The following is a 24,524-nucleotide window of genomic DNA, read 5'->3' on the forward strand; positions in this document are numbered from 1 at the left end:
CCGCCTTTCTCCTGGCATCCCTGCAGTCTTGGCGTCCTCAATGAACGTATCCCTCGTATGGTTGGCTAATGCCGTTCGATTGACACTCGGTAGTCTGTCACGAGAGGTCTTTTCGACTGGAAAGATCTCTTTGTGGTGAAGGTCAACAAGCTGGGGTTTGCCCGCAATTTGCGGGGGTGGAGACAGTCTTTTAAAAGCCGGAGTCGGGAGGTCCGCCACTGACGCTTCGCCCCGACCTCGGCCCTCTCCCGTCGATTAAACAAGCCAATCATCTCGTCCTGATTATCAGTGTAGGGCATCATCTCCACACCGAAAGCAAGGGGCTGTCGATTACCGGCAACGAACCTCCCAACCTAATGGCCACGCTTGAACCGAGTTCCTTCGCCTGTCACTTCTTATCCACGACATCTTAGGTTCAATGTATCTGTTCTTATCGACTCTCTTGTATAAAATCGGGGTGCCCGACCCGGTATCTTAACTCTTCTATCTCTCGCCCATCTTGACCTTGACTTTGGTTTGCAGTCAATTTCACACCTTAGCAATCGCGAACAAGGGATCACTAGACTAGGTCTCAGCCGTTGTCGTTTGTCATGGCGGAAAAGCCTCGATCTTGTATTGACCGGGAAACAAAATGTACCGCGCCTTCGGACACTGTCGACGGACAGAAAGAACGTGGATCGGTTGATGTACTTGGCCCGGAAGAGGAAAAGAGACTGGTGAGGAAGATCGACCTTCAGTGAGTTAACTTCGTGATTTAATGGTGGACCTTCCTGACTCACATCATTAGTTTGATGCCACTCCTCATTATTAGTTACGGCCTTCAGTTCCTGGACAGTCAGTACAGCATTATCCACTTAATTCAGTTGGCGTGCGACGCTTATAATCTCCACAGAGACAAGTCTATCCTACAGTGCAATTCTAGGCTTAAAGGAGGATCTGGTATGTTATTACTGCTCCCCTTGACGGTTAAATATTGGCAGTTATACTGACCACCGAAAGAACCTTGTCGGGCAAGAATACAGTTGGGCATCGAGTATCTTTTACATAGGCTATCTCGCGGCTTCGTATCCAATTTCACTTGGATTCGTCAAGTTCCCTCTGGGGAAATACCTTAGCTTACTCATGTGGGTTGAACTTGTTCGATGATGAATTCATCTCGCTGAGAAGCTCTAGTTTCCTCTGGGGCGCTATCTTGACTCTCCACGCTGTTGCTAACAATTATGCCGGGCTGATGGTCTTACGAACCTTCTTGGGTGTGTTTGAGAGCGCTATCAGCCCAGGCTTCTCATTGATAACTGGAATGTGGTACACACCACCAGAGCACGTCTCTCGTCACACATTTTGGTTCGCAGGAAATGCCAGTTTCAGCATCATCGGGTCGCTGATTGCTTACGGTATTGCGCATTATCAGGACCACTTCTCACAATGGAAGGTTTGCCTACCCTTCCGCCCGAATCTATCCGTAAATGAGCTTATCAACTATGTAGATGCTGTTTCTTATTTTTGGCCTAATAACCGTGGCATGGTCGGTTGTATTGTGGTTTTACCTGCCAGACTCTCCATCAAATGCACACTTCCTCTCTTCTTCTGAACGTGAATTTGCTTCACTGCGACCGAAGAAGTTTCAACGAACAACCCAGACTAGGAAATGGGACCGCGATCAATTCATTGAATCCTTTACGGATCCTAAAACATGGTGGTTACTTATTTTCTCATTCGTCATCTGTGTTCCAAATGGCGGCACGACTAGCGTATGTATATCCCAGGCTTGGATTCAACCCCTGTTTTCTACTACAGATGCTTATCATCAGGCTCGTGCTTCAAACGATAAACTGACAACTAGAAGTTTCAATCTCTCCTGATCGCTGGTTTTGGCTACGATAAATACCAAACCATTCTTATGGGTCTTCCCGCTTCGGCATTTCAATTGGTAGTCGTCTTACTAGCGACCATATTCTGCACGAACGTCCGCAAGTCCCGCCTAGTTGCAATTATCATGATATTTGCTATGGCCCTCGCGGGTATCCTGATGGTCAAATTGCTTCCATCGGAACAGAAGCTGTCCCGGCTCGCCGGTTACTGGATGTCTTCGGCGATCGCGCCAGTTTTCCCCCTCATGCTTTCCCTCCACGCGAGTAACACGGCCGGATTCACCAAAAAGTCGACCGTTGCGGCATTGATCTTCGTGGGGTACTGTGTTGGAAACTTGATCGGCCCCCAGTTTTTCAAGGACTCGGAAGCACCGTACTATCCTGTAAGTACTAAGTCATAATCGGGCCCACTCTCGATGGGATGAAAGAAATGCTGACGCGGCGCTCTATATATAGACTGCCTACACCACCATCGTGATTTGTTATGCTATAGCCATGGCCTCGGCGGTTGTGTTTCGAGTCTACTTGGGGTGGGAGAATAGGCGACGTGATAAGCAGCAGGGAGTGCATATCAATCCGGAAGAAACCCGTGAGATTGACCTGCACACCGATGAGGGCTTGGACCACGCCGATGAGACGGATATCCAAAACCGCAGCTTTAGATACATTGTGTAGGCTTTCAGCCATTGGAAGGTCAAGCAGACATGAACATCATTCACAGAAACATACATTAGATGTAGAAAAGCGGTTGTGAGAAATTGTTATATATAGGAGCGCCTACAAAAGTGGCAACGCCTATATTATATCTAAGCACAAAGGAAGGTGGGCAATTGGTAATAAGAAGAGAAAGACAATACAAAACAAAGGCTAGGAAAGAAGGGAATTGCAAGAAGTCTTGGAACATATACGAGAGAAGGACAGTCCAAGTATCACCCACACACAACAGCAACTATCAGCCTAGCAGACGGCCACGCATTTGTCCGACGTAGATAGAGCTCTACGCATTGGAAGGTGCAACCGACCTCATGGAAATAGCAATGACCTCTTCATCCGAGTCCGTGACGTTCCAGTACAGATCATAGCTTCCATCCTCATCGTGCGACGAGCTTTTCTTGACAGAAAACAACGAGGTGTACTCCCCAGAGTCATTCTCCACAAGGAGGAAGTTCCCATACCAGACGAACTTGTTAGTGACTTGGTTCGAGGAAGGATCGCTTGTGAATCCCATCTCCTTGTCACTGGAGTCAGCGCTAGGAACAAAAAGCGATGCGTCCGTGAAAGCGGGAGCCGATGCAGTGCTGGTAGTGTTTGGATTTCCAATGAGCTCGTTGTCGCTATCCTTGTTGACTGAAGAGCCGGTTAGCTTGACTGGAATAGTTATAGGAGACGGCGACATACAAACGACTGGGGCTACATCGGTTCCATTTTCGGGGGTCTTTGGGCTTACGACGGCGCTACCTGTAGGTGTTGTTCAGTACATTATTAACTGGATCTCACAAGACGAATAGAATCTGGTGCTGCTTACCATCAACGTAGTAAAGGGGAAGTCCTCCCACGTTCTCGCCATAGGCATATAGGCCAAACGTCTGAGCAGCTGAAGCCGTACTGACCACTGCTGCCAAAGAAACGAACCAGAGGGGCGCCTTGAAAGACAACATATTCTGGAATATGATGGAGGCCGTGTCAGAAATACGAGCCGAAACTATCGGAATTGGGTACGAATGTCTACAAAGTCGACCGGGTCCGATCCTCTTATGATAAATCGGGGCTCCTTCAGCCGGATAAACCTCCTCCATAGTTGCATCATTTTGGATGCTTCTAGCCCCAATATTTGCTTTTTAGCGGCATGAAAATACGCAAGGCTATAGTCTACATTGGCGAGCACCGGTCAAGCTGAGTCAATAGTTCGGCATATCGCCGTCGTTATACTTTCGACTATCTATGCCTGTTCCTGAAACATTGGCATTTGGCTCACCCCACAACAACCCAATCGTGATGATTAAGCGGTATACTGCTGGATACCATGAGAAATACGTGTGCTACTAACCGGAATAGAAGATTCTATGCTGATCACCACAATCTTGGTCTGTGGTGGATCGGCGTTCGAGTGGATCCGTTGGCGGGAGAATGCGCGTCGTTGACGTTTGTTCCTCAGCCACAAGAAGGATCTTGTTTTGCCCATAGGGCTGGGCAACGGTTAGCTCTATCCTATAAAGAACAAAGCAACCATTTCTCGATTATATCAGGAGCTTATAAAGGTAGATAGATCTAGCACGTCGCGGTCATGCGATAATCTACCGCATCAGGACGTAGGCGTATTGCGTAGGCCCCTGTGCATAAGTGGTTCCTCTGCAAACGTGGGGAACGACCACACCGCGGGATACGTAATTGTCCAATCAATACTGTGAAGCGTTTGTTTCTAAATAATTATAGACTATTCCTATCGGCAATAACGTATAATTGGACGGGTAGATGATGATCCGAGTAGTTCGCTTGATTTTCCATGTTGTCAAAGCTTGGGAGAGAGCGGGTAAGCTCCACCTACCGGCGAACTACGTGTGGAATAGTAGCATTCGGTCTTTTACGGCCGATATAGACTTGCCAAAGAGCATTCAGCCTTGCTCCACTCTGCCTGAACATGCTGTGTGGAGGCTTTTCAGCTCGTCTCGATAGGTCGCATTTTTCGTCCACGTACTTCACCGGGTCAGGTCCTAGATGTCCAATGAGATCTTGCCAATATGTGCTGATCCTTGTTAGAGAGTATGATAGTCATGCTTGGCTTGTTTGATCGCATATGGTAATACTGAGAATTCTAGGATAATGGTCTTTGTGGTTGAGAATATAAGCAGCGCTTTCCAATGTCCGAATAACCATCGGATATACCAACTCACTGTCATTCTCTTTGTTATGGTAGCCCACAACACTCTTTAGCAGTGGGAGACAACATGAAATCGTCCCTCTTTTGTATACTTTCTAGCATTGTGGCTGCTACTGCCACAAGCGTCCCCTCGTTCTTAGCTCGAGACTCTGTCTCCGCGTCACTCTCTTCTTCAGCATCTCTTAGTACTTCTTCCTCTGGTGCCTGTACAGGAAACACTGCCAGCACTCGCGATCAATGGTGCAACTATGACATCAACACTGACTATACCACCACCATCCCGGACACGGGTGTCACTCGAGAATATTGGTTTGACCTCGAGCATGTCACCGTGGCTCCAGACGGACGGTCTAGGTTCGCCCTAGCCATCAACGGTTCTATCCCTGGCCCTACCATTGAAGCAGACTGGGGTGATACCGTGGTTGTGCATGTCAACAACAAGCTTCCCAGCTCCGTCAAGAATGGTACTAGCATTCATTTCCACGGAATCCGCCAATACTACACAAACCCTTCGGATGGTGTGGTATCTATCACCCAGTGCCCGACTGCTCCGAACAGCACCATCACTTACAAGTGGAGAGCTACTCAGTACGGCTCGACCTGGTACCATTCGCACATTGGTCTCCAGGCTTGGGAGGGTGTGTTCGGTGGCATCAAGATCAACGGCCCTGCTAGTGCCAACTATGATGTAGATAAGGGGTTTATTATCCTGAATGACTGGGACATCAATACAGTGGATCAGCTGTTCGATAGCGCACAGAACGACGGACCCCCGGAACTGGACTCTGCCTTGATCAATGGAATGAATGTCTTCGGGGAAGATGGCTATGCCAATCAGACAGGAACTAGGTGGAATACATCCTTCACAGAGGGAGAGTCCTATCGATTCCGCCTGGTTAATGGAGCCTGTGACACCCATTTCAAGTTCATGATCGACAACCATACTATGACTGTCATTGCCAACGACCTGGTTCCTATAGAACCGTACAATACTAGCGTCCTCGATATTGCAATGGGTAATCCAACTTCCATAACCATCATATAGTACAGTCACTCACCATGAACACAGGACAACGCTACGACATCATCGTCCACGCAGACAAAGCCTCCATCGCCAAGGACTTCTGGCTGCGTGCCATCCCCCAGGAAGCCTGTTCCGAGAACCAGAATCCCACCAACATCAAGGGAATCGTATACTACGGCTCTTCTCCATCGACACCAACAACAACAGGATATTCCTACACAGATGCCTGCGATGACGAAGACATGTCCAATCTCGTACCGATTGTCAATCCCTACACAATAACATCCAACCCGTTTTACAATAAATCCGAACCCGTGAGCCTAGGCAAAAACTCCCAGAGCCTCTATCGCTGGAAGTTAAACAGTACCTCCATGCACGTGTCCTGGGACGACCCAACTCTCCTAGAGATCTACCGCAACCACACCTCCTTCTCCAATACGAGTGGTGTAGTCCAGCTCCCTCGCGCAGACGAATGGGCCTTTGTCATCATCGAGACCACCCTATCTGTGCCTCACCCCATCCATCTCCACGGACATGACTTCGTCGTCCTCTCCCAGGGAAGCGGAACCTACAGCGCAGGCGACATCACAACCAACAATCCTCCCCGTCGTGATACAGCCATGCTCCCAGCAAACGGCCACCTAGTCATCGGCTTTGTAACCGATAACCCGGGCGCGTGGTTGATGCACTGCCATATTGGCTGGCATACGGAGGAAGGCTTCGCCATTCAGTTTGTGGAACGGTACTCTGAGATCCAGGATCTGATTGATTATGATTCGCTTCACTCGAACTGCCAGAATTGGGAGACTTATCAGAGCGGGAAGAATTTTGCTATCGAGGATGATTCGGGGGTTTAATTGTGTCGTTCTTTTATATTACCTTACTGTCTCATATGTATGTGAGCGTCCACTCTTTAATTCTAGTTGGCTACCTGCGGAAGGGGGTAGTGTTTCTTTCATTAATAATATATTTTTTGTCTTGTGGATCAAAATGGTTTGTGTGATTAGGTTAGTAGCGTGGGGTATAGGGAGTAAATTGTAGGCTAGAGTGAGTAGAGTAATACGCCACTCCGGACCAATGTTTAAACGTCAAATGCTAGTTTTGTCACTTCGAGACCTTTAATGATTATTCAATTCGTCCTCGAAAGGAGGTACCAGAATAATCCGAGACATCGTCTTTATGGGCATCTTCAGTCCTGTGAAGTGGTTGGCACTATCGCGTTGATGATAGAATATGGTTCACACCCATAGTCAAATTTATCCCTGGAGACCTTTCCTTCATTTCATATATATAAGCTTCAAGTTTAGGTTTGTCGTTGGATTCTCACGGAATATCTCCGGTAAGTCGTCAAAGTCCTTTTGATCCGATTCCAGTCACGCAGAGATGTGCGTGTATATGTAGGTCGATCTTATTGTACCCTAAGGACAGAATGTCTGGGGCCTCTTAACAAATTGGGGCGACGTAAGTCCAGGTCTCCACACGTACGTCGTATCAGATGGGAGAACACGTCCAGAGAGGGTGGGCAAGGCGTTGTGCAGACATGTTGAATCGATGTGTGTCAGTGACGAGAGTGCCTCTTATTGTAGCAATATTCTCGGTACTCGAAGGAGCAGAGTTCAGGTGGTAAAGATGCACCCACCGACTTCTTATACCGCCCTCATGCCGTCGACGCTACGTGCTTAGTACTCGAGCATCTCGGCCTGGCCAGCATCATCGCACCGATATCCGATATTCCCCCTCAACTATAAGGTCAGCATGTCTCGTCCCAACACTTTGTATAAACCTGTGGGCGGACCTAAGCGTGGTAATAAGTCAGACAGGTGATTACCCAGGCTTACGTTGCAGCACTGTCCTACCTTGCCTAGGATGCTCATTTGTGCGGCTGCTGATTAACTTTGCTTGATTGTCTCATACACCGGCTTTCATATTGGCCCCTTTAAATCTGAGCATGCAGTACAGGTCATTGTGTGACTTAGCCTTAATGCCACCAGACAGCCATTTGCCTGGAAGTTCGACGACAAAAATAGAAAGGGGAAAATGCCTCATAACTCCGCCACGTGTGACATGTAGTGATTTCTCCGACTGGTTCCATGTCGCAGTGCCGAGGAAAAGCTTGAATGTCCAAATGAGACTCACGAACAAATCCAGGCCACCTCAAAACCACGCAGAAAGGAGGGTCTGATCCCCCGTGGGATGAAACTGAACATCGTGCGCATGTTGGGGCTATTCCTGGAACGGTTTGGCGTGGTGGGCAGCCAGCCATCACGTGCCAGGGCTACACGGGACCTCCACCAATCAGTCGTGGACATTTCCTAACTCTAGAGAATGTTACTGCCTAGAAGCGTAGAACTTCATTCAAGGTGCGGAGGCGAAGCTTTCTTCAGTGGATCCTGAAAGCTTGGCTTGCTCCTTATTCGGTGCATGATCAGCAGGCAACGGACCCGTTGCCCTCGCCAGTGTCAATGATACGAGGCTGCGCCCCGAAAGAGGTTATACTAAAGACCCTTCTCGTCATTGCAGAAGGTTTAAGCGATACCGCTTGTCAGAAATAGCCTAAGGACTCTTTGACCAGTGGGCGAGAGAGATTCTAGTCTATTAAATTAGCGCTGATGGGGCGTTGTTTAGAGTGGGTGTACACCATTCGTCTCCACCACTATGGCACCCAGGGTAGGCTACCACGTTACCGTCACAACCCAGACTGTTGCGGGTAATACTGGCGGGATCGATATGCAAATTACCTCCTAGTAGTAACGCTATGAGCTAGTCTGCCTGGGATCCAGGGTTCACTTGGGGGTTTCCCCAGGAGAACGGTGTATCTCGATCCGAGGGAGATCTCCCACGCTGGAATACTACTGTTCGTCGTCCCTTTTCTTCCCTTCTCTTTCGACTCTCCTTTTATAGATTTGTGCAGATTCATGAAAGCTATTTGATGCGATTTGGTCGTTTCTCATTGTTTCCTTCCCGTCTACACTCCTTCTTTCTCTCATTGTTCTTGGTATACCCATCAATCCTTTATTAGGGACCATTCTAACAGCATTCCTTGTCTCTCATCACTCTCTTCCTACTTATAATGACCGGCAGTTTATCGAGTATTCCATGATCGTTGACAACATTTGCAAGCTACAATGGGTATACATTATCACCATGACATTACTGCTCTCGAGACTCTTAAGTTACAGCCTATCTCGAGGCTCGCTCCGTTCTCCGCCCTTATTATTTCGATTGTACTCGTCGTCCTTTTCGTAATACGATATTATGTGTTGGAGGGCTTTCTCATAAAACGTCTCTATGGTTCTATCTATACGAACTTGAGTGAGGTGAACAGACGCGGGTTCATTAACCACCACATTGCCGGTCTGACGAAGATCCTAATCCTAATCGTCGCGGCATACCCATTCCTTGAGGTTGTCATTGGGAAGTCGTCCTTCCATACACCTTACGCACATGGCTCCCGTGTGACTATGGGCGACATGCTGGTCGTGGTCGCCCAGATGCTCATAGGGATGTACGCTTTTGAGTTGATCTACCGTACAAGGCTGTCGCCTATTGCTGTGTTACATCACATCGGGACGATTATTATTGGCCAATCTGCGATCGCCATCAGCCTTGATTTGGCCCGAGAGCCAGATGCCGATATCGAGTTTGTTCTGTGTACAGTATGGGGTAAGTCATACTCTACCTTTCTCTATTATCCCTTTAAGAGCGCAAAGCTAATAGTCCTCTGTCAGGTGCCTTCGACATTATCTCAGAGTTCTTCCCCCACTTGGCTATCATTCTATACCGCATCTTCCCCAACCGCCACCGTTTTCTGAAACGCCTCTTCCTCCTATCTTGCATCACCACAGCTCTTGGAACAACTTGCGAAACTATCGTTATCTTTTTCCTATTCGGCTCACTCTGGGACCGATGGCAGATTGCCTTTAAGGTTGTCACCCCACTGCTTCATATTGCCTTTTCCGCAGCCCAGGTTCACGGCAGCGTTGTCTTTTGGAAGATGTACAAGCGCCAACAGAAGCTTGAGGAAGAGATTCCCAGATTCGATATCGAGAATGGGGAGATTACTGAGATGCATGTCCATGCCGACAAAACGAAGCCTTCGTCCTCTGGATCTACGGTTGCGATTGTCTAGAGCTTTCTCTGCGAATAGTACAATACATTAGCTTGGTGTTTGGGGCGTTGTCGGACGCAGTGTGTTGTTATAATTTTAAGAGCTCTACTGTACATCATATTTTGCATTTAGACTTGTTTGTTTTCTTGTGTAGATAATTGGTATATTCGATACCCCGCAAATGTTGTGCTACTAAGTGTCTGATTCCTGTTGCAGACAATCTCCGCCTAGAACAATGCGAGAAGAAAGATACGTCTCTGGCTTTACTATACCCTAGTAGGTAGGAGGCTGTATTTCCGATCCTATCCTAAGAAGCACGTCCAGGGACTTATACTATATCCTCATATACAATACAGTTTTGTATTTTGCTGTTTATTACTTGCCTTACACGAACAAATATTGAAGCCCGGTTCTCTTGTCACGATCATGCTCGCAATGCATTCTTCAAATATCTCAGCCGCTATATTATAGATGTTTTGTTGACGCTGCCTAATTAGGCCCAGCGCTGTTGTTCTTCCTAAGCGACTTCTTCCCACTGTCATGTTTATAGATTCAAGCAACAGAAAGCAATATAATCAATCTGATGTAGGAATTCAATCTACGTGACTATCTGACACGTTTTAACCGGTGTCTCCTTGCTACCTAGCTAATGCGCCTTCCCGGATGAACCAAGGACATCCATCAAGTGTTCTACTGATCTTTGATAGATTGCCACGGACTGTTCCTTCAAAGCAGTAAGCTCCAAGCGGTCAGCATTCTCGGCCACGAAGGCTGTGTATCCATCACGAGCATTCCGGTTGATATTGATCTTACGAGCCCCCGTTGCAATGGCCTTATGAAAAAGCCAGTCCGGGACGGGATGCGTTCCATGAATTACCCGAGGAATGGTAGGACCAATGGCATCAGCAATCAATTTAAGCCTATCAATGCATCAGTGGTTAATCAGATCCCAAGGTCCAGAGAGCTACATACCGGTCAAGCTGCCAATATTTCTCAGAGCCACCTTCAGGATAAGGTCCATGGATATTGCGGGATGAAGGCGCCAGGAAATGAACACCTGTTCGTCGGGTGGATTCCTCCGCGTGTTGTGGATCAGTCAACATCTCTCGAGGTGGCTGGCATCCGGAATCCCGTCCTCTCCGTCGCTAATACGTCCCATTTCGGCCTCAACAGTGATTCCCCTTATCTTGGCTTGCTCCGTGATCTGTCTGCAATATTCGATGTTTTCCTCCGGCTCCAGCCTCGACGCATCGACCATAACGGAGTCGATGGGCAGGTTTAAGGCTTGCTCGACATCGGCTGGATCCATACAGTGATCGAGATGGACCCCGATAGGGACTGAGGCAGTGTGGGCGGCTTCCACGATGTAGTTGACGAAATGTGGGCCTTGGAAGTGCATTGTTCATGGAAAGATTTCGATTAATGCGGGAGAGCGCTTGGCCTCGGCGGCACGAGTGACTGCCATTACACCATCATTGTTGTAGGTATTCCACGAGTTAGCGAGACAATCAATCCAAATCAATGCTATGCAAAGCATGATTCACGGGACAAACCAATCGAATGCACCCACGGCATAACGGTTAGAGGATTACGAAAGATGGCAAGCAGTGCTGAAAGAGTTGGCAAACAAAGATTTTCCCACAAAGTATGGTTCGAAGCGGATATTCCAATTATTCAGATGTACTCTTCCGATGGTGTTGGTAGTCAGCTTTTACGTCGATATATAACCTCCTTGCGTCTTGAAATGGATTTCAAATAAATAAATGCCAGAGTCGCTATCTCTCTCTATGAGACTAGGTGGAATTTGATCATTCAGCAGCAGAACCCTTTGCCAATGACAGTCTATGTACGAACGAGCGAAGACCAACCAACCGGCTTATGCTTCCCACTGTTATGTACATATAGCCAAGGTGCAATACGGAATGCGTGCTACCATAGCAGAGACTTACGTTTCTTCTGAGTTGGTGCGTAGAGATAAGTATAATCCAGTACAGTTAGCAGAGAGCAGGTAATAACACGAATAACTCCGACGACTGTGCTACCCATATCGGACGGACATTGGTATGTTCCGTGTAGTGAAATTACCCAGATGGGAAAGACTCCTGGCGAGGTTGATATCATTACTTTTCGAGTTTTCATCCAGATGTTCCTAAATAATAGAGAGAGTAATCTTGGAACGGTATCTATATCGGTAACCCTCGTGCGCCGTGTGGGCGGGATGGTAGTAAAGGTGCCTCAGCCCTGGGAAACGACTAAAGAAAGTAAATGGCTGTAAGAGATATCGCCAGGGCCCGATATTCCACAAGGCCAAAAGGTCAAATAATTCTGAACCAACGATTCAGAATGCCCTGGTCAGGCCAATATAGCTTCCCGCCGTTGCAATGGTATATCAACGACTCAAATAAATGGGGAGGAAAGGGGAGGAAGTTTCGTGGGGATACGATCTGGATCTTATCACTCCCATGAAAAGGGAAGCTGGCTAACAAACCACATTCGACTCGAGTCGCCTTGTATCGCCATACCAGAGGGAATAATCCGTCTTGGCCCTGATAATGTGAGTTTCGTCCCTGTGTGGCCATTGTAGTTTGATTTATTGTTCAAACTGCCAATAAGGGACTTAAGAAACCAGGTAAATGTAATTGAGGCAAGTTTTCCTTTTCCTTTGTCTGACATTACTGGCTAAATCCTAGCCTTTCTTTCGAGCCAGCGTTATGAGCAATATGGCATCCACTCGAGCTCAGGTATAGAGCATTATACACCATATCTACTCACAGGTAGAACAGGTGGGATGTAGAGTACGTTTTGTTAAGGAACGTCTAGTTTGCTCCTCATATCCTTGTAGGATAAAAGGGTCGCGGATCGTACTCAGTACAGTCTCCATGGATTTGCCATATTCCCAGCCTTTCCATACCTAGACAGATGGCGTCAGCTTCTGTGAAGGCAAACTCTATCTTGGGACAGACATACCGAGTGCCGCAGATGCTCTCAACATAAGACGAACTTCTGGCTTGGGTTCGGAATAGATACACGAGTTTGTCGAGTCTGTAGTCGCTCTCAGTAGCCATTTTATTCCGCTGAACGGAGCTATTCATTGATTGGAAGAAGAGCCACGCCGATAACTCAGCCGTTCGACAAATCAGTCCATGCGGTCTTGAGCTACCCCGTCACTATGATGGGTGTTAACCAGGAATATGTGATGGACCTTGGTGAACCTTTGACAGATACCCTGTAGGTAGTCTCCAAAGTTAAAAGAAGGATTAAATAAAAAATGTTCCAGATGACGTGAAAGCCATGCTACATTTGAACAAAGGCCAATATTCCCTACACACATCACAGTAAGTGACAAACTAATGTGAATTATATCAATCAATATCTAGCAGTCGTGCCACAATACAACAGCACATTCCCTTAGTCTGCATTTATCACATCAGAGTCGGAGTCATCCAATACCTCACCATTCCCCGTAGAAAGAGCTGCATATCTTTTTCAGCAGCTGCGCAATATTATACTTACGCCTCCTCCCTTATCTACATCCAATTCAACTCATTGATGGTACTAAATTTACATAGTATCTAGCTGGATAAAGGAAGACTACTAGACCGAGCACGCAGATACAGGTTTTGATACCTACTATTTTCAATATCTAGTTACAAACCCTAAATTGCAATAGTGCATTCAGTGCCAATCATGAGGCAGCCGTATCCTCTGCAGCCCTCGGGGCTGCACTTGGCCTAGGCATCATCCTAGGTATATTTTTGGCGGCGTGGGGGGTAATCCTCCTGTGTCGCCATATGCGCTATGTCCGATCCCGGCACGAGAGACAAAGATGGCGTCAGCAAATGACAGCGTAATCAGACTAAATATGCACCGCAACTGCGTGCTAGGCATACATATGACGCGAGAAACATGAACACGGTGCTCCAGTCGTCCGATTGTCGAGGGCGTATAGACCAGACAAGGACCCAAAGAATATAGCGGCTAAAAGGGGACCACACTTGCGAGTATAGAAAGGCTTCTCACACTTCTGTGCAGCTTTGCTGTCATATGCTTAAATATTGTCGCATAAGTGAGAAACTTAAGTGCCTCTACTACAATGAAGAATTTGCTAGACCTGATCTACGAGACCGCCACGAGAACCAATTTTGCAAAAGACCCGGATATATTTTAATAGACTTCTGAACAACACGCGTACTATGGGAAAAGCCTGGGAAGTACAGTGCAACGAGGACGCTATCACATCGGATAATGGTATCCCGTTACATAGCCCCATTAAACAGAACACGCTGGACTTCCCTAAGGTGAATCCGGCAGCTGGGTCTGCTGATCGGTTGGTGTATGTACAAGGGCGAAGTCTGGTGTCGCTATAGGGCTCTGGGGCTGTTATATTGAGCTTCGGGGCAGGTTCCTTAATGCCGTCTATAACGTGTCCAAGTTCATTAGCGCATGAACTCCATGATACATCAAAGTTCATGTGCGATTCGTCGCTGTTTCTGAGCCGCTCTAGTGAACATTACCGACGAAATGTAATGTGGTTCGTGATGGAACAGGATTCTGGTAGAGAGGTTCAGGCGATCATTTTATTGGGCATTGTACTCTATTTGTGCAATATACGACCTGAAGCTTGCGCGTAATCCTGACAGTTCAGGTACCAACTGGCACGGTGTTTCGCATTCAACGGAGGTTTCCATCAAGGCGTCACTTACAAACCGCCAATATGCGAGCATCCTGCCATTACTAGTAACCCCCCTTGGACTCGGGTCAAAGGACTGGTACTTTCAGTGGTTTTCTGAACACAAGTTGAAGTCATCGTAACCATCAGTTTAGATAGGTAAGTCTGTCAGCTGGACCTATCATAGATGACCACGCATCGAGTTATTCAGGGAAAGAGGGGTCTGTTTTTTGTTCTTGATGAGTTCTTTTCTAAAGATAGAAAGGTGGAAGAGACCGGTGCTTGTTATACTCCTGTTTTACTAGCATCATTAGCCGGGATAGAAGAAATTGACCTGGTTTAAACGTGGGCAAGCTGGTTTCGCCATGACATTTTCCTTATTCCCCGCAATCTACTACATTCTAGCAGTATTGCCATTGTGAAGCGTATGATTGGCTTTGCACGGCATGACGATCCCTGCAGTTTAATATGTATGATTATAACACGAGGGCTCGTATTTGGTAGACATTAAGTTCCAATGGTTTTATGACAGCTGTCCGAAAGACTAATTCTTTCTCCCGCAGATTCAGCCTCAAATCCCAGAGACATAATTATTTTGCCTGAACATTTTATATTCAATTTACAATTTTACCAGATACTTATACACTAAATCGAAAGAAACACAAGCACACCATGGCCTCAAAGTCCTTGACCGGAGCATGCCTGTGTGGAAAGATCACCTACCGCGTGGATCTCCCCGCCGACGCGCCATCCCCCAAGGTACCCAAGATCAGCATCGCTCCACCTATCGCCATGCTCTTGATGATTTAGATCCGCCCTAAACTAACAGTTATTCATCACTAAGGTTGCTCTCTGCCACTGCGAGGACTGCAAACGAAACACGGGTGCCCCCTTTTCGTCGAACCTGATCGTCCCCAAACCCGCCTTGACCTACACGGCCGGAACCCCCAAGATCTACGCCCATCCGTCTGGAAGTCTGGGCAATGAACTCCAGAGGCACTTCTGCGGGGATTGTGGGTCCCCGCTTAATACGCAGCCGGGTGGGAGAGGAACTGTTACTGTAAAGACGGGCACGTTAGATGCAGAGTCTCGTGGTGACTTGGGCTTGGCTTTGGAAATCTTCTGTAAGCGGAGGGAGCAATGGGTGGATCAGATCGGGAGCGTGCCTAAGATTGAGGCCATGCCGTAGCTTATCTTGTCTGTTTTGTCTTGCAGGGAGGATTATATGTGGAGATCGCAATATTATATTCTTTTTATCCACTGCAGTATGATTACTACCAAAGTAATCAATATAGAGAACAACCTCGGGTTCTGCTCGGTAACTCTAATCAGGTTAATTACCCCGCGTTCTCCATCCTTATCAGATAAGCATTTAATCTTGATTTCCCCAACAACTGCCACTTTGTCCTTCGACCAGTCACGACAACTTCATTACATCTACCATCGTCGAACAAACAGACAGCAACATGGCGCCCCCAACTGCAACCGAGACCGCTCCCCCCATCACTCTCCAAGCCCGGGAATCTACCCAGGAGGCCGGCGCCGAGAAAGCCAAAGTAAAGATGAACATTCCCAGACCACCCGTATTCGAAGACAAGGTGAAAGAGCGTGAATACCTTAAAGGCCGACTGGCAGCGGCGTTCCGCATCTTTGGAAAGAATGGATACGACGAGGGTATGACCACCAGACAAGCCCCACTATATATTTATTGTCTCAGAGTTACGATATAATCGGTTAGCTGACTATATATCGACGCAACACAGGCGTGGCCGGCCACATCACCCTTCGCGACCCCGTCGACCCCAGCACATTCTGGGTTAATCCATTTGGTGTCGCCTTTTCTCAGATCAAGGCCTCTGACTTGATCCTGGTCAACCATGCCGGGGAGGTCATCGACGGTGGCCCATGCCGATTACTCAACGCCGCCGCGTTCATGATCCATTCGGCCATCCATGCTGCTCGTCCAGACGTCAACTGCGCAGCGCACAGCCACAGTCTGCACGGTCGCGCGTTTTGCAGTCTCGGTCGGCCATTGGATATTATCACTCAGGATGCGTGTGCCTTTTACAATGTTAGTCTGGCCGGGACTTCTTTTACCGAGCTTCCATAACTAACGTATGGTACAGGATCATGTCGTGTACAAACAATTTAATGGCATTGTCCTCGCCGAGGAAGAAGGAAAGAATATCGCCGCAGCATTGGGCGACAAGAAGGCGGCTCTGTTACAGAATCATGGTCTCTTGACAGTTGGAAATACGATCGAGGAGACGGTGTTTTGGTTCGTGAGCTTGGAGAAGTGCTGTTATGCACAGTTATTGGCTGATGCGGCGGCGGCGGGACGAGGAGGACAGACGATCAAGGTGGATGATGCCGATGCGGCCTTTACGTATAAATCTGTGGGGACGCCTTTGGCGGGTTATTTCAGCGCGAAACCGCTGTTTGATGTGATTCATGAAGAGACGAAGGGGAGTTATTTGAATTAGTGGGCTTGTTTTACTATCCAAGATGTCTTAATGAATGTTTCTTTTTTCTTCGAAGCGCTGTCTAGTTCCTGCGGATGTCATATAGGATGAAGCTACGTTAGTTTCCTTTTTCCTGAACAACGTAGAACATCTTTGGAGGCAAACTACTGATGCATGCCATTACATTTGAAGTGGATGAACGCATTGCACACAAGACCAGTTGGTATCGAGTAGTTGAGAGTAGGAGAGATGTTAGTGGGAGATTGTAGTCAGTTGTCCTAGTCTAGTATGTGGGGAAGGGAAAGGTTGCAAACATTACGAATCAGATAGAAAGAAGAAAACAATTGTAGAAAGCTCTCATGCTCGGTATGACTAGAATCACATTAAACCTTAATGTTGGTTTCATTCCCTCTTGAAGCTGCAACGCTTCCTAGCCATCAAGCATCCATCTCGTACAAGCACACAGTAGATCACAGAAACGGAAATGGCCGAGAGTTGTCACCTAGTTGCAATTCGCCACTTTCCATCTCTCGTATCCAACAGTCAAGAATTCACATCTTGCCGACAGGGCCAGCCTTTTCCTACTTTGCCAGTAACTCAACCTGTGCGGCATACCTCAAAGTAAAAAATGAAGAATCATCTCTTGCTCTCTTTTGCAATGAACTGCTCATGCCATTACAAAGTCTCTGGCTGCGTTCGTGCTCAGATAATGATGTTGAGAAATCGTCCTCCAGCATCACCAGATAGTTTGCGAAGTCTTGCACGGTTTCATCGCAGTGTTTTCGAGTGACATTCCATCGATGGCGCGCCAGCCTTGGTGTTGCCGGCCTCTCAATTTGCCGTAGTAGAAAGAAGCAGAACTCGTCCCATGTATGTGTTCGTCCGCTAGACTCTTCAAGTGTCGTCCATTCATCGAGGATAAGGCGAGATAGATGTCTCTTTGCTTCGGCAATCTTGTTCTTATCAGAAGCAAAATGCTGTTCATGTTTGCAAAAGAAACCTCGCAAGTTGCTAACCAGGGTGATATACGATGATCGATCCCGTCCACAGTACTTTTTGTTTATGGGAAGCTTTGGCACCTCTCTTCTAGATATGACATTGCCGCTAGTGTTATTATTACCAGTAACGGGTTTGGGTCTCGAGTCCGATGGCTTGCCTTTATGCCCTTATCTGCTGGTATGGCACTACCTGCAGTAAGTCGAGTAGGTGTATGCGATGAATTGAGGGAGCGATCGCCGGTCATCATTTGTGATTCTGTCGCTTGCAGACGGTGTTGAGCGTCGGCCAACAGCTGGCTTTCGCGGGCAATCTCATTGCGTAGTTCCAGTATTTTGCGTTGGTTGCGGATGTCTGTCAATCGATTTTGCAGACGGAGGATCTCTGCAGTGGTGTTAGGCTGGTCGACTGGGATCACCGAATTCGAGGCCATGGCGTCTGTGATGCGAAAGCCACGATCACACGGTCACTGGTCAATGTTGAAGTCGCTTTGTTCGAGGCGTGGTCCCAGTGGGTACCAAGCAGGTGGGTGTAGTTCAGCATTTCCATCAGGGGCAGAAGCAGATGCCCGTCGAGAAGAAATTTGGTCTTTGTGTTAAAGGGATTGTATTCACTGCTTCTTCTTAACGCGTCCGCCCTGACGTCACGTGGTGCCTGCCGTGTGGTCGGATTGCCGTTTCGGGTTAAATGACTGCTTCGGTCTCATTGGCCAATTTGATGGCATGATGGCTGGATACCTGAGGCACCATTAATCGACACCTAGCGGTTGGGCACGTTTTCTGTTGTGATCAAAGTCAAGTCAATCAAAGGTACGGGACATGTCCATGCCCTGTGGCGGATATTTTTCCACCAAGTCGGGCATCTTCGGAGGATGTCTGATTCACTGGCACCATGCATTAGAGATGCATAAATAAGCAAGCATTTGGGTCTCCACCTCTTCAGCACTGATCGGATGAACCTGTCCTGCGATGCGATGTTAGTGGAACTAGGCATGTATGTACTATGTGCAACCAAGAGCTGAGCTTTTGCTTAGTTGGAAGTCGCTTGGAGAAAAATCAAGGAAGAAGAGAAAGTTTTTTCATCGTCCCCGTCCATCAAGAACTTGAATTAACGAGATAGGGCTAATGAGTCCGGAAACGGCAACTCTCTTGGCAAAAAAAATACTACTCTAGTCAACTGCAGCTAGGCTAGCCCGACACTCACGACGGCACTTCAAGGACTAGTTTCGAGCCGACTATCGAGGTGCCAATGACGCTGTACAATCTCCACCGCTGGCTGTGTGGGATGATCATTTAGCAGAAGATTGAACGTCGATCCGGATGTGATCGACGGCATCAGCGACTGTCCAGCAGACTGGTCGCCAAGGGATTGGCACAACCCCTCACTGGAGAACTGTGGACAGACTGTTACTCCTACTACTAATCTGACCGTGTCGATCATTCAACCAACTAACCGACTTTGCAAACCCTGCTTGCTTTCTTCATCACTCTCCATTCATCCAAGCTTTCAAATCACCCTCTTCTTCCCCCCTCTCCATTTTTTCTTTTTTTCTTTCTTTCTCCACTTCTCCCCATCACTTACAACCCCCCCGGTTGTAACGATGAAGATACTGTTGCGCAATCAGTAGTTTTCTATTATCGATCTCCCGTCTACCACTGGTACTGCACGGGTGTACTCGTCGCCAACATGCTGGCTACTTGGAGAAGGTTTTTCCATCCGTCGGGGAACGACGATGCTTCCAATCCTTCCTCGCTGTACAATGAGAAATGCGGCGAGCTCGAAATCAACGTCACAGAATCCAGTCCACCAAAAGCGACTGGAGCGGTCAAAATCGAGGCCGTCGAAGCTGTGGGCGGCCGGAAGGGAAGATATCTGCTCTATATCGGGTATGCACTGCCAGTATCCTATACGAGTACGATCCAGCTAACTACCTCATACCGTTCAGCTTGGTCCTGGTTATGGTCATCTTGTGAGTCTTGTGGTGATCTTCAAAGCCCTCTATGTAGCTCTAACATGCGCTTAGTGAACTGGACAACTCTACCGTAGGGACTTATCGCAACTTCGCGACGTCCGACTTCAAACATCTTTCCGTGCTGGCCACGCTCAACACTGCGGCTAGCATTATCACGGCAGTAAGTAAACCGCCCATAGCCAAAGTCTCGGACGTCTTGGGGCGAGCCGAGGCATACATCTTTACCATCACATGCTACATTCTGTCGTATATTCTCTGTGCCTCGTCCAAAACGTTCAACATCTATGCGGGTGGTTACGTATTCTATTCCGTCGGCCAGGCCGGCACGGCCATCCTCAACTCCACCGTCGTGTCGGACATCTCGTCCATGCGCTGGCGGGGCTTTGTCTACAACATCCTGTACATTCCCTTCTTGATCACGCCATGGGTGTCGGCATTCATCGTCGAGAGTGTCGTTAATGGCATCGGCTGGCGCTGGGGTATCGGCATGTTCGCCATCTTGATGCCCTTCTGCGCCAGTTTCATCATTGTCACCCTCCTGGTTTTCGAACGACGGGCTAAACGCTCTGGCCTCATCCTGACTGAGAGACTGAATCTCTTCACTTTCTGTTCGCGCATCGATCTTGGCGGCATCACCCTGCTGAGTGGCGGATTTGCGTTGGTCCTGATCCCCATCACCCTGGCTGCCACGACATCCGATTGCTGGAAGACTCCGTGGGTCGTCGTCTTGATAGTGCTTGGCGCCATCGCTCTGGCCTGTCTGTATCCGTACGAGAAATACTTTGCCCGCCACCCGGTCGTCCCCACCCACTACTTCCGTACCTTGTCCGTTGTGGTCTCAATGGCGTTGGCATGCGTTGACAACATCGGATTTGGAACCACCCAGACCTACCTGTACGTCTGGTCCATGGTGTCCCACAACTTCTCGCCCCGTGATGCGCAGTTTCTCAACTACACCAACAGCGTCATGCAGGCGTTGGTGGGGATGGGCACCGGACTGCTCATGTATCGATTACGGTCGTACAAATGGATCGGGGTGGTGGGCGCCGCCATCCGAATGGTCGGGTACGGAGTGATGGTCCGTCTGCGCAAAAACGAGAGCTCTGTTGCGGAACTGTTCATCGTGCAGCTGATCCAGGGCGCTGGCAGCGGCATGATAGAAACGATCGTCATCGTCGCGGCACAGATTTCTGTGTCTCATGCCGAACTGGCGCAGGTTACGTCGCTCATCCTGCTGGGATCGTTCTTGGGCAATGGGATCGGCTCCGCGATCGCTGGTGCCATTTACTCCAATCAACTGCGTGACCGGCTGCGTTTGCATCTCGGACACAGTGTTGATGAGGCCACCGTCGTCCGGTTGTACAACTCCATTACGGATACGTTGCCGACTTGGGGAACGGCGGAGCGAAATGCGGTAAACCGAGCTGTACGTTCATCTTCCTTTGTTTGCTGTTTGACTTGAGCTATCTGCTAACCTTTCTTTCAGTATTCCGATGTCATGGGGTATGTCTCTCGAGGTGGTTCAATGATGCATGCTAACAATCGCAGGTACATCACCATCGCCGCGCTGGCGCTGTCCGCTCCCGTCGTGATCCTCTCTCTGTTGATACCGAACAAGAGGCTCGGGTACGCACATATCTCTCATCCTGTTTACAATGCTTGCGCTAACCAGCTACAGCGACGGACACAACCTGGTTCAAGACAACCAAAGCAACGATTCACGAACCTCCGACGAAACCCTGGTGGACGAAAAGACCTGCACCCGATAATTCTAATGCCGCGATATGTGCGACGTTGATGCTGATGACTATACATTAATGCATGTACATATGGGACTATATACTTTTGATATCAATACAGAGAAGATTGCTCTCGAACTCCATTTTCACACAGACCACAATCAGATCTTTCCTGGCGACCCAATCACACAGATGAACTTCCTGTCCGGCGTGCCATCGAGAGCATTCTTGACCAGGTTCCAGACATTCAAATCATACGCCTCCCCAATATGTCCGACGGGGTCAAGGGGACAGAAGTCCTGCACGTAGATATTATTGGCGCCCTCCACCCACGACGTCTCATGCGGCGTAACCATCTCATCGTATTTCGAGACAATCACCGTCAGATTATTCCCCGACTGCAGGATAGGCTGACCATCATTCAATCGCTTCACGGCAGCCCCATCGGGACCCAACTCATCACACGCCGGACACCCAAACGTACTCAACACGTCCCCCACAACCTCCCGGGAAACATTTCCGAAAAGATAAGCCAGATTATACAGACCACCGAAATTAGTCCCGTGCGTCGGGGGCGCGATCGCCACAATCTTATCGAGGAGGCCCGAGACCCCCTGGAATTTGGGAACGTAGAGCGATTGGAACGCGCCCTCGGAATGGCCCACCAGATCGACTTTCTTGGCGCCGGTTTTGTCGGCCACGTCGCGGATGTAGGCGGCGATTTCGCTGGAGGATTCGCTGATCGGGCGCAGGCCGCCGAGGAGCGGGAAGCCGTCGTATGCGCCGTAGGTTTGCGCGTAGGTGCAGTAGCCTTGCGATTGGAGCCAGTATTGGAGGAAGTTTAGGTCTTCGTAGTACGTGGCCCCGAGACCGTGGAGGAGGACAACCGGGTTCGGGTGCTCCGATGTCAGTTCACACTCGAAGTCATTGATGCCGAATATTGCCAAGGAAGGGGTGAGCAGGGCGGCCAGGGGAAGGAGGGAATGTAACTTCATTGTGGCCAATTATTGTATTCCGATTAACTTTCAAAAGAGTGTGGGTATGCAGGCGTAGTGCATGTACAAACGAAAGGAATGGGGGTATAATGAATGTATGGAAACGAGGGGAATGCAAAGAACCGCGACAAATTCAAGGGTCCATGTCGCCTTATAAGTAGGGAAAAAAAGAAAGTAAGACAGTGCACCGACCAGCATTCCTCAGCTGGAGTGGACCTCGCATGGATCGTGAAAAAAACAAAATAGATTATGGATCCGATCAGGAGAATAGCGATCGGCTTCAGGAACCATACAGATCCATTCGCTGAGGTGGAGTCTCCCAAAAGGAGCCCGATCATGGATCCTAACTCGGCACTACTGATTAGGGCCGCCGCTATTCCACACTATTGGAAATTGTTTGAGTGGTTCCCTGCATCGCATTGGCTCGAGCCTCGGCTGGGGGCTGGAAATAAGCAAGAAAGGTTACAGTGCTTTTCCTGTCAGCTGTCATGGCTTGTCTTCGTTTGTCTGTTAGGTTAATGTCAAATGATACTGTTTGAAGTTTATACTAAGGCGGAAATTCAAGGCAGTTGAGTGAACATTCATCGGTCACGTTGTAGTCATCTGTCTTTAGCTGCTCCAGCGGAATATATAAACCTCCTTTTCTCTACATACACATGTCTTCTTCATCAAGTTCTCTCACTGTACAACAATGATTTGGGTTTTCTATACTTTCCTCAGCGATGACTGTCTTGTTTTGGCTGTCTTGTGAATAAGTATATCTTTTCCCCGGTGAATCTCGAATCTAAGTCATGGAACAATTCTTTTTGGAAATTCGCCTTCCACCACCTGAGAAACGCACATTCCCTAGTCATTAGATCTGAAACAGTGCATGATTCTGGTTCCTTAAGTACCCGGTAAGGCTCCGCAGTCGTCTTTTGACTAGATCTTCTGACGTACTAAAGAAGATGCTGGACAAACACGGCATTGGCGTTCTCAATACAACAACACCTGACCGTTGTATAGTTTTTGGCTCGTTACCCGAATTGGCCTCAAAGCCTTCAAGCAGAGCAAATTTTGGGGAGGTATTATCTCCAATGATAACAAGACCACGTGTAAGCAGATCTCGGTTTTGGCCAATGCTGGATCTCCCTAATCCGAGATATTTTCTCACCACCACTAGACTACTATACCTCTTCACCAGAAGCGCAGGCGTGCGTGCTGAAAATCAGCAATCCGACAACGTATCTAGAAGAGATAGTGAGAGGCAGACATACAAGCGTATCATGTATGTATTCAATCCCTTGTCCTCCTCCCACTTCCCGAGACGGCCAGTGATCAACAACCCCTTATACAAGGCATCGTGATATATACGAAGACTTGGCTCACTCCTCAACAAGTCATGCGTCGTACTAACTTCTACGTTGCCTACCCAGACATCGACACGCTAAGTACCATAATGAAACCCGTCAGCTTGACTGTTAGTTTCGCACTGATTCTAAGACTGCAACATATGTTTTTCTCTCAACAGTCGGCCAGGCATCGTTTCATCAGATGATATAATTGGATGTACCCCCCACATTTAGTGTCCTCGATTGCATCTTAACACAACCACCTGGTGTGCACAGGTATATATTACCCCGATATCCTACAACTTCTCGGTCACAGACCACGCTAACTGACCTCCTAATACAGCCTGTACTCAGACGCCTGGTGCTGCCTCTTTGCCTTACTAGACTCACATTCACCTGCATCGCCGCCGGATGTCTCAAAGCGATTTCTTTCTTGCCATCCACCTCAGACTCTGTCACTTTCTCCCGGCTCCTTTTCA

General features: G+C 48.3%; 11 protein-coding genes across 11 annotated transcripts; 7 read left to right on the forward strand and 4 right to left on the reverse strand.

Annotated features, from left to right (window-relative positions):
- Positions 1 to 590: 590 nt before the first annotated feature.
- F9C07_11381 (putative pantothenate transporter) lies at positions 591 to 2,546 on the forward strand (the record flags this gene model as incomplete). The annotated part of the gene is made up of 8 exons (XM_071507608.1): positions 591 to 736; positions 788 to 834; positions 893 to 939; positions 1,000 to 1,124; positions 1,165 to 1,432; positions 1,488 to 1,751; positions 1,847 to 2,254; positions 2,328 to 2,546. The coding sequence occupies 8 exons, from the start codon at positions 591 to 593 to the stop codon at positions 2,544 to 2,546; spliced, it is 1,524 nt and encodes a 507-aa protein (XP_071366162.1).
- A 167-nt stretch (positions 2,547 to 2,713) lies between these two features.
- Positions 2,714 to 3,780, reverse strand: F9C07_1172634 (uncharacterized protein). Its single transcript, XM_041287839.2, has 3 exons — positions 3,397 to 3,780; positions 3,270 to 3,329; positions 2,714 to 3,218 (listed from the first exon to the last, which is right to left on the reverse strand). Exons 1-3 carry the CDS (start codon positions 3,665 to 3,667, stop codon positions 2,869 to 2,871), a joined length of 681 nt encoding a protein of 226 aa, XP_041139816.2. The 5' UTR covers positions 3,668 to 3,780; the 3' UTR covers positions 2,714 to 2,868.
- Positions 3,781 to 4,239: 459 nt separating this feature from the next.
- On the forward strand, positions 4,240 to 7,978 carry F9C07_2280362 (multicopper oxidase). The gene is made up of 2 exons (XM_041287830.2): positions 4,240 to 5,765; positions 5,819 to 7,978. The coding sequence occupies exons 1-2, from the start codon at positions 4,817 to 4,819 to the stop codon at positions 6,628 to 6,630; spliced, it is 1,761 nt and encodes a 586-aa protein (XP_041139815.1). The 5' UTR covers positions 4,240 to 4,816; the 3' UTR covers positions 6,631 to 7,978.
- Positions 7,979 to 10,415, forward strand: F9C07_2280363 (uncharacterized protein). The gene is made up of 3 exons (XM_041287829.2): positions 7,979 to 8,627; positions 8,855 to 9,436; positions 9,502 to 10,415. Exons 2-3 carry the CDS (start codon positions 8,899 to 8,901, stop codon positions 9,900 to 9,902), a joined length of 939 nt encoding a protein of 312 aa, XP_041139814.1. The 5' UTR covers positions 7,979 to 8,627; positions 8,855 to 8,898; the 3' UTR covers positions 9,903 to 10,415.
- Positions 10,416 to 10,466: 51 nt separating this feature from the next.
- F9C07_2280364 (putative fructose-bisphosphate aldolase) lies at positions 10,467 to 11,280 on the reverse strand (the record flags this gene model as incomplete). The annotated part of the gene is made up of 3 exons (XM_041287838.2): positions 10,467 to 10,801; positions 10,854 to 10,938; positions 10,983 to 11,280. The coding sequence occupies 3 exons, from the start codon at positions 11,278 to 11,280 to the stop codon at positions 10,528 to 10,530; spliced, it is 657 nt and encodes a 218-aa protein (XP_041139813.1). The 3' UTR covers positions 10,467 to 10,527.
- A 1,770-nt stretch (positions 11,281 to 13,050) lies between these two features.
- On the forward strand, positions 13,051 to 13,856 carry F9C07_11387 (uncharacterized protein; the record flags this gene model as incomplete). The annotated part of the gene is made up of 2 exons (XM_071507609.1): positions 13,051 to 13,109; positions 13,766 to 13,856. The coding sequence occupies 2 exons, from the start codon at positions 13,051 to 13,053 to the stop codon at positions 13,854 to 13,856; spliced, it is 150 nt and encodes a 49-aa protein (XP_071366163.1).
- Positions 13,857 to 15,051: 1,195 nt separating this feature from the next.
- On the forward strand, positions 15,052 to 15,817 carry F9C07_2280366 (Mss4-like protein). Its single transcript, XM_041287828.2, has 2 exons — positions 15,052 to 15,309; positions 15,395 to 15,817. The coding sequence occupies exons 1-2, from the start codon at positions 15,223 to 15,225 to the stop codon at positions 15,737 to 15,739; spliced, it is 432 nt and encodes a 143-aa protein (XP_041139812.1). The 5' UTR covers positions 15,052 to 15,222; the 3' UTR covers positions 15,740 to 15,817.
- A 199-nt stretch (positions 15,818 to 16,016) lies between these two features.
- Positions 16,017 to 17,033, forward strand: F9C07_11389 (class II aldolase/adducin domain protein; the record flags this gene model as incomplete). The annotated part of the gene is made up of 3 exons (XM_041287827.1): positions 16,017 to 16,224; positions 16,314 to 16,621; positions 16,677 to 17,033. 3 exons carry the CDS (start codon positions 16,017 to 16,019, stop codon positions 17,031 to 17,033), a joined length of 873 nt encoding a protein of 290 aa, XP_041139811.1.
- Positions 17,034 to 17,593: 560 nt separating this feature from the next.
- F9C07_11390 (uncharacterized protein) lies at positions 17,594 to 18,441 on the reverse strand (the record flags this gene model as incomplete). Its single annotated transcript, XM_071507611.1, has 2 exons — positions 17,594 to 18,098; positions 18,140 to 18,441. 2 exons carry the CDS (start codon positions 18,439 to 18,441, stop codon positions 17,594 to 17,596), a joined length of 807 nt encoding a protein of 268 aa, XP_071366164.1.
- Positions 18,442 to 19,774: 1,333 nt separating this feature from the next.
- Positions 19,775 to 21,749, forward strand: F9C07_2061143 (major facilitator superfamily domain-containing protein; the record flags this gene model as incomplete). Its single annotated transcript, XM_071508653.1, has 4 exons — positions 19,775 to 19,977; positions 20,032 to 21,406; positions 21,467 to 21,606; positions 21,659 to 21,749. The coding sequence occupies 4 exons, from the start codon at positions 19,775 to 19,777 to the stop codon at positions 21,747 to 21,749; spliced, it is 1,809 nt and encodes a 602-aa protein (XP_071366165.1).
- A 131-nt stretch (positions 21,750 to 21,880) lies between these two features.
- On the reverse strand, positions 21,881 to 22,714 carry F9C07_11392 (Alpha/Beta hydrolase protein; the record flags this gene model as incomplete). The annotated part of the gene is made up of 1 exon (XM_041283842.1): positions 21,881 to 22,714. One exon carries the CDS (start codon positions 22,712 to 22,714, stop codon positions 21,881 to 21,883), a length of 834 nt encoding a protein of 277 aa, XP_041139808.1.
- Between the last annotated feature and the right edge of the window lie 1,810 nt (positions 22,715 to 24,524).

The sequence above is a fragment of the Aspergillus flavus genome, chromosome 1, assembly GCF_009017415.1.
Source record: "Aspergillus flavus chromosome 1, complete sequence".
NCBI lineage: Eukaryota > Fungi > Ascomycota > Eurotiomycetes > Eurotiales > Aspergillaceae > Aspergillus > Aspergillus flavus.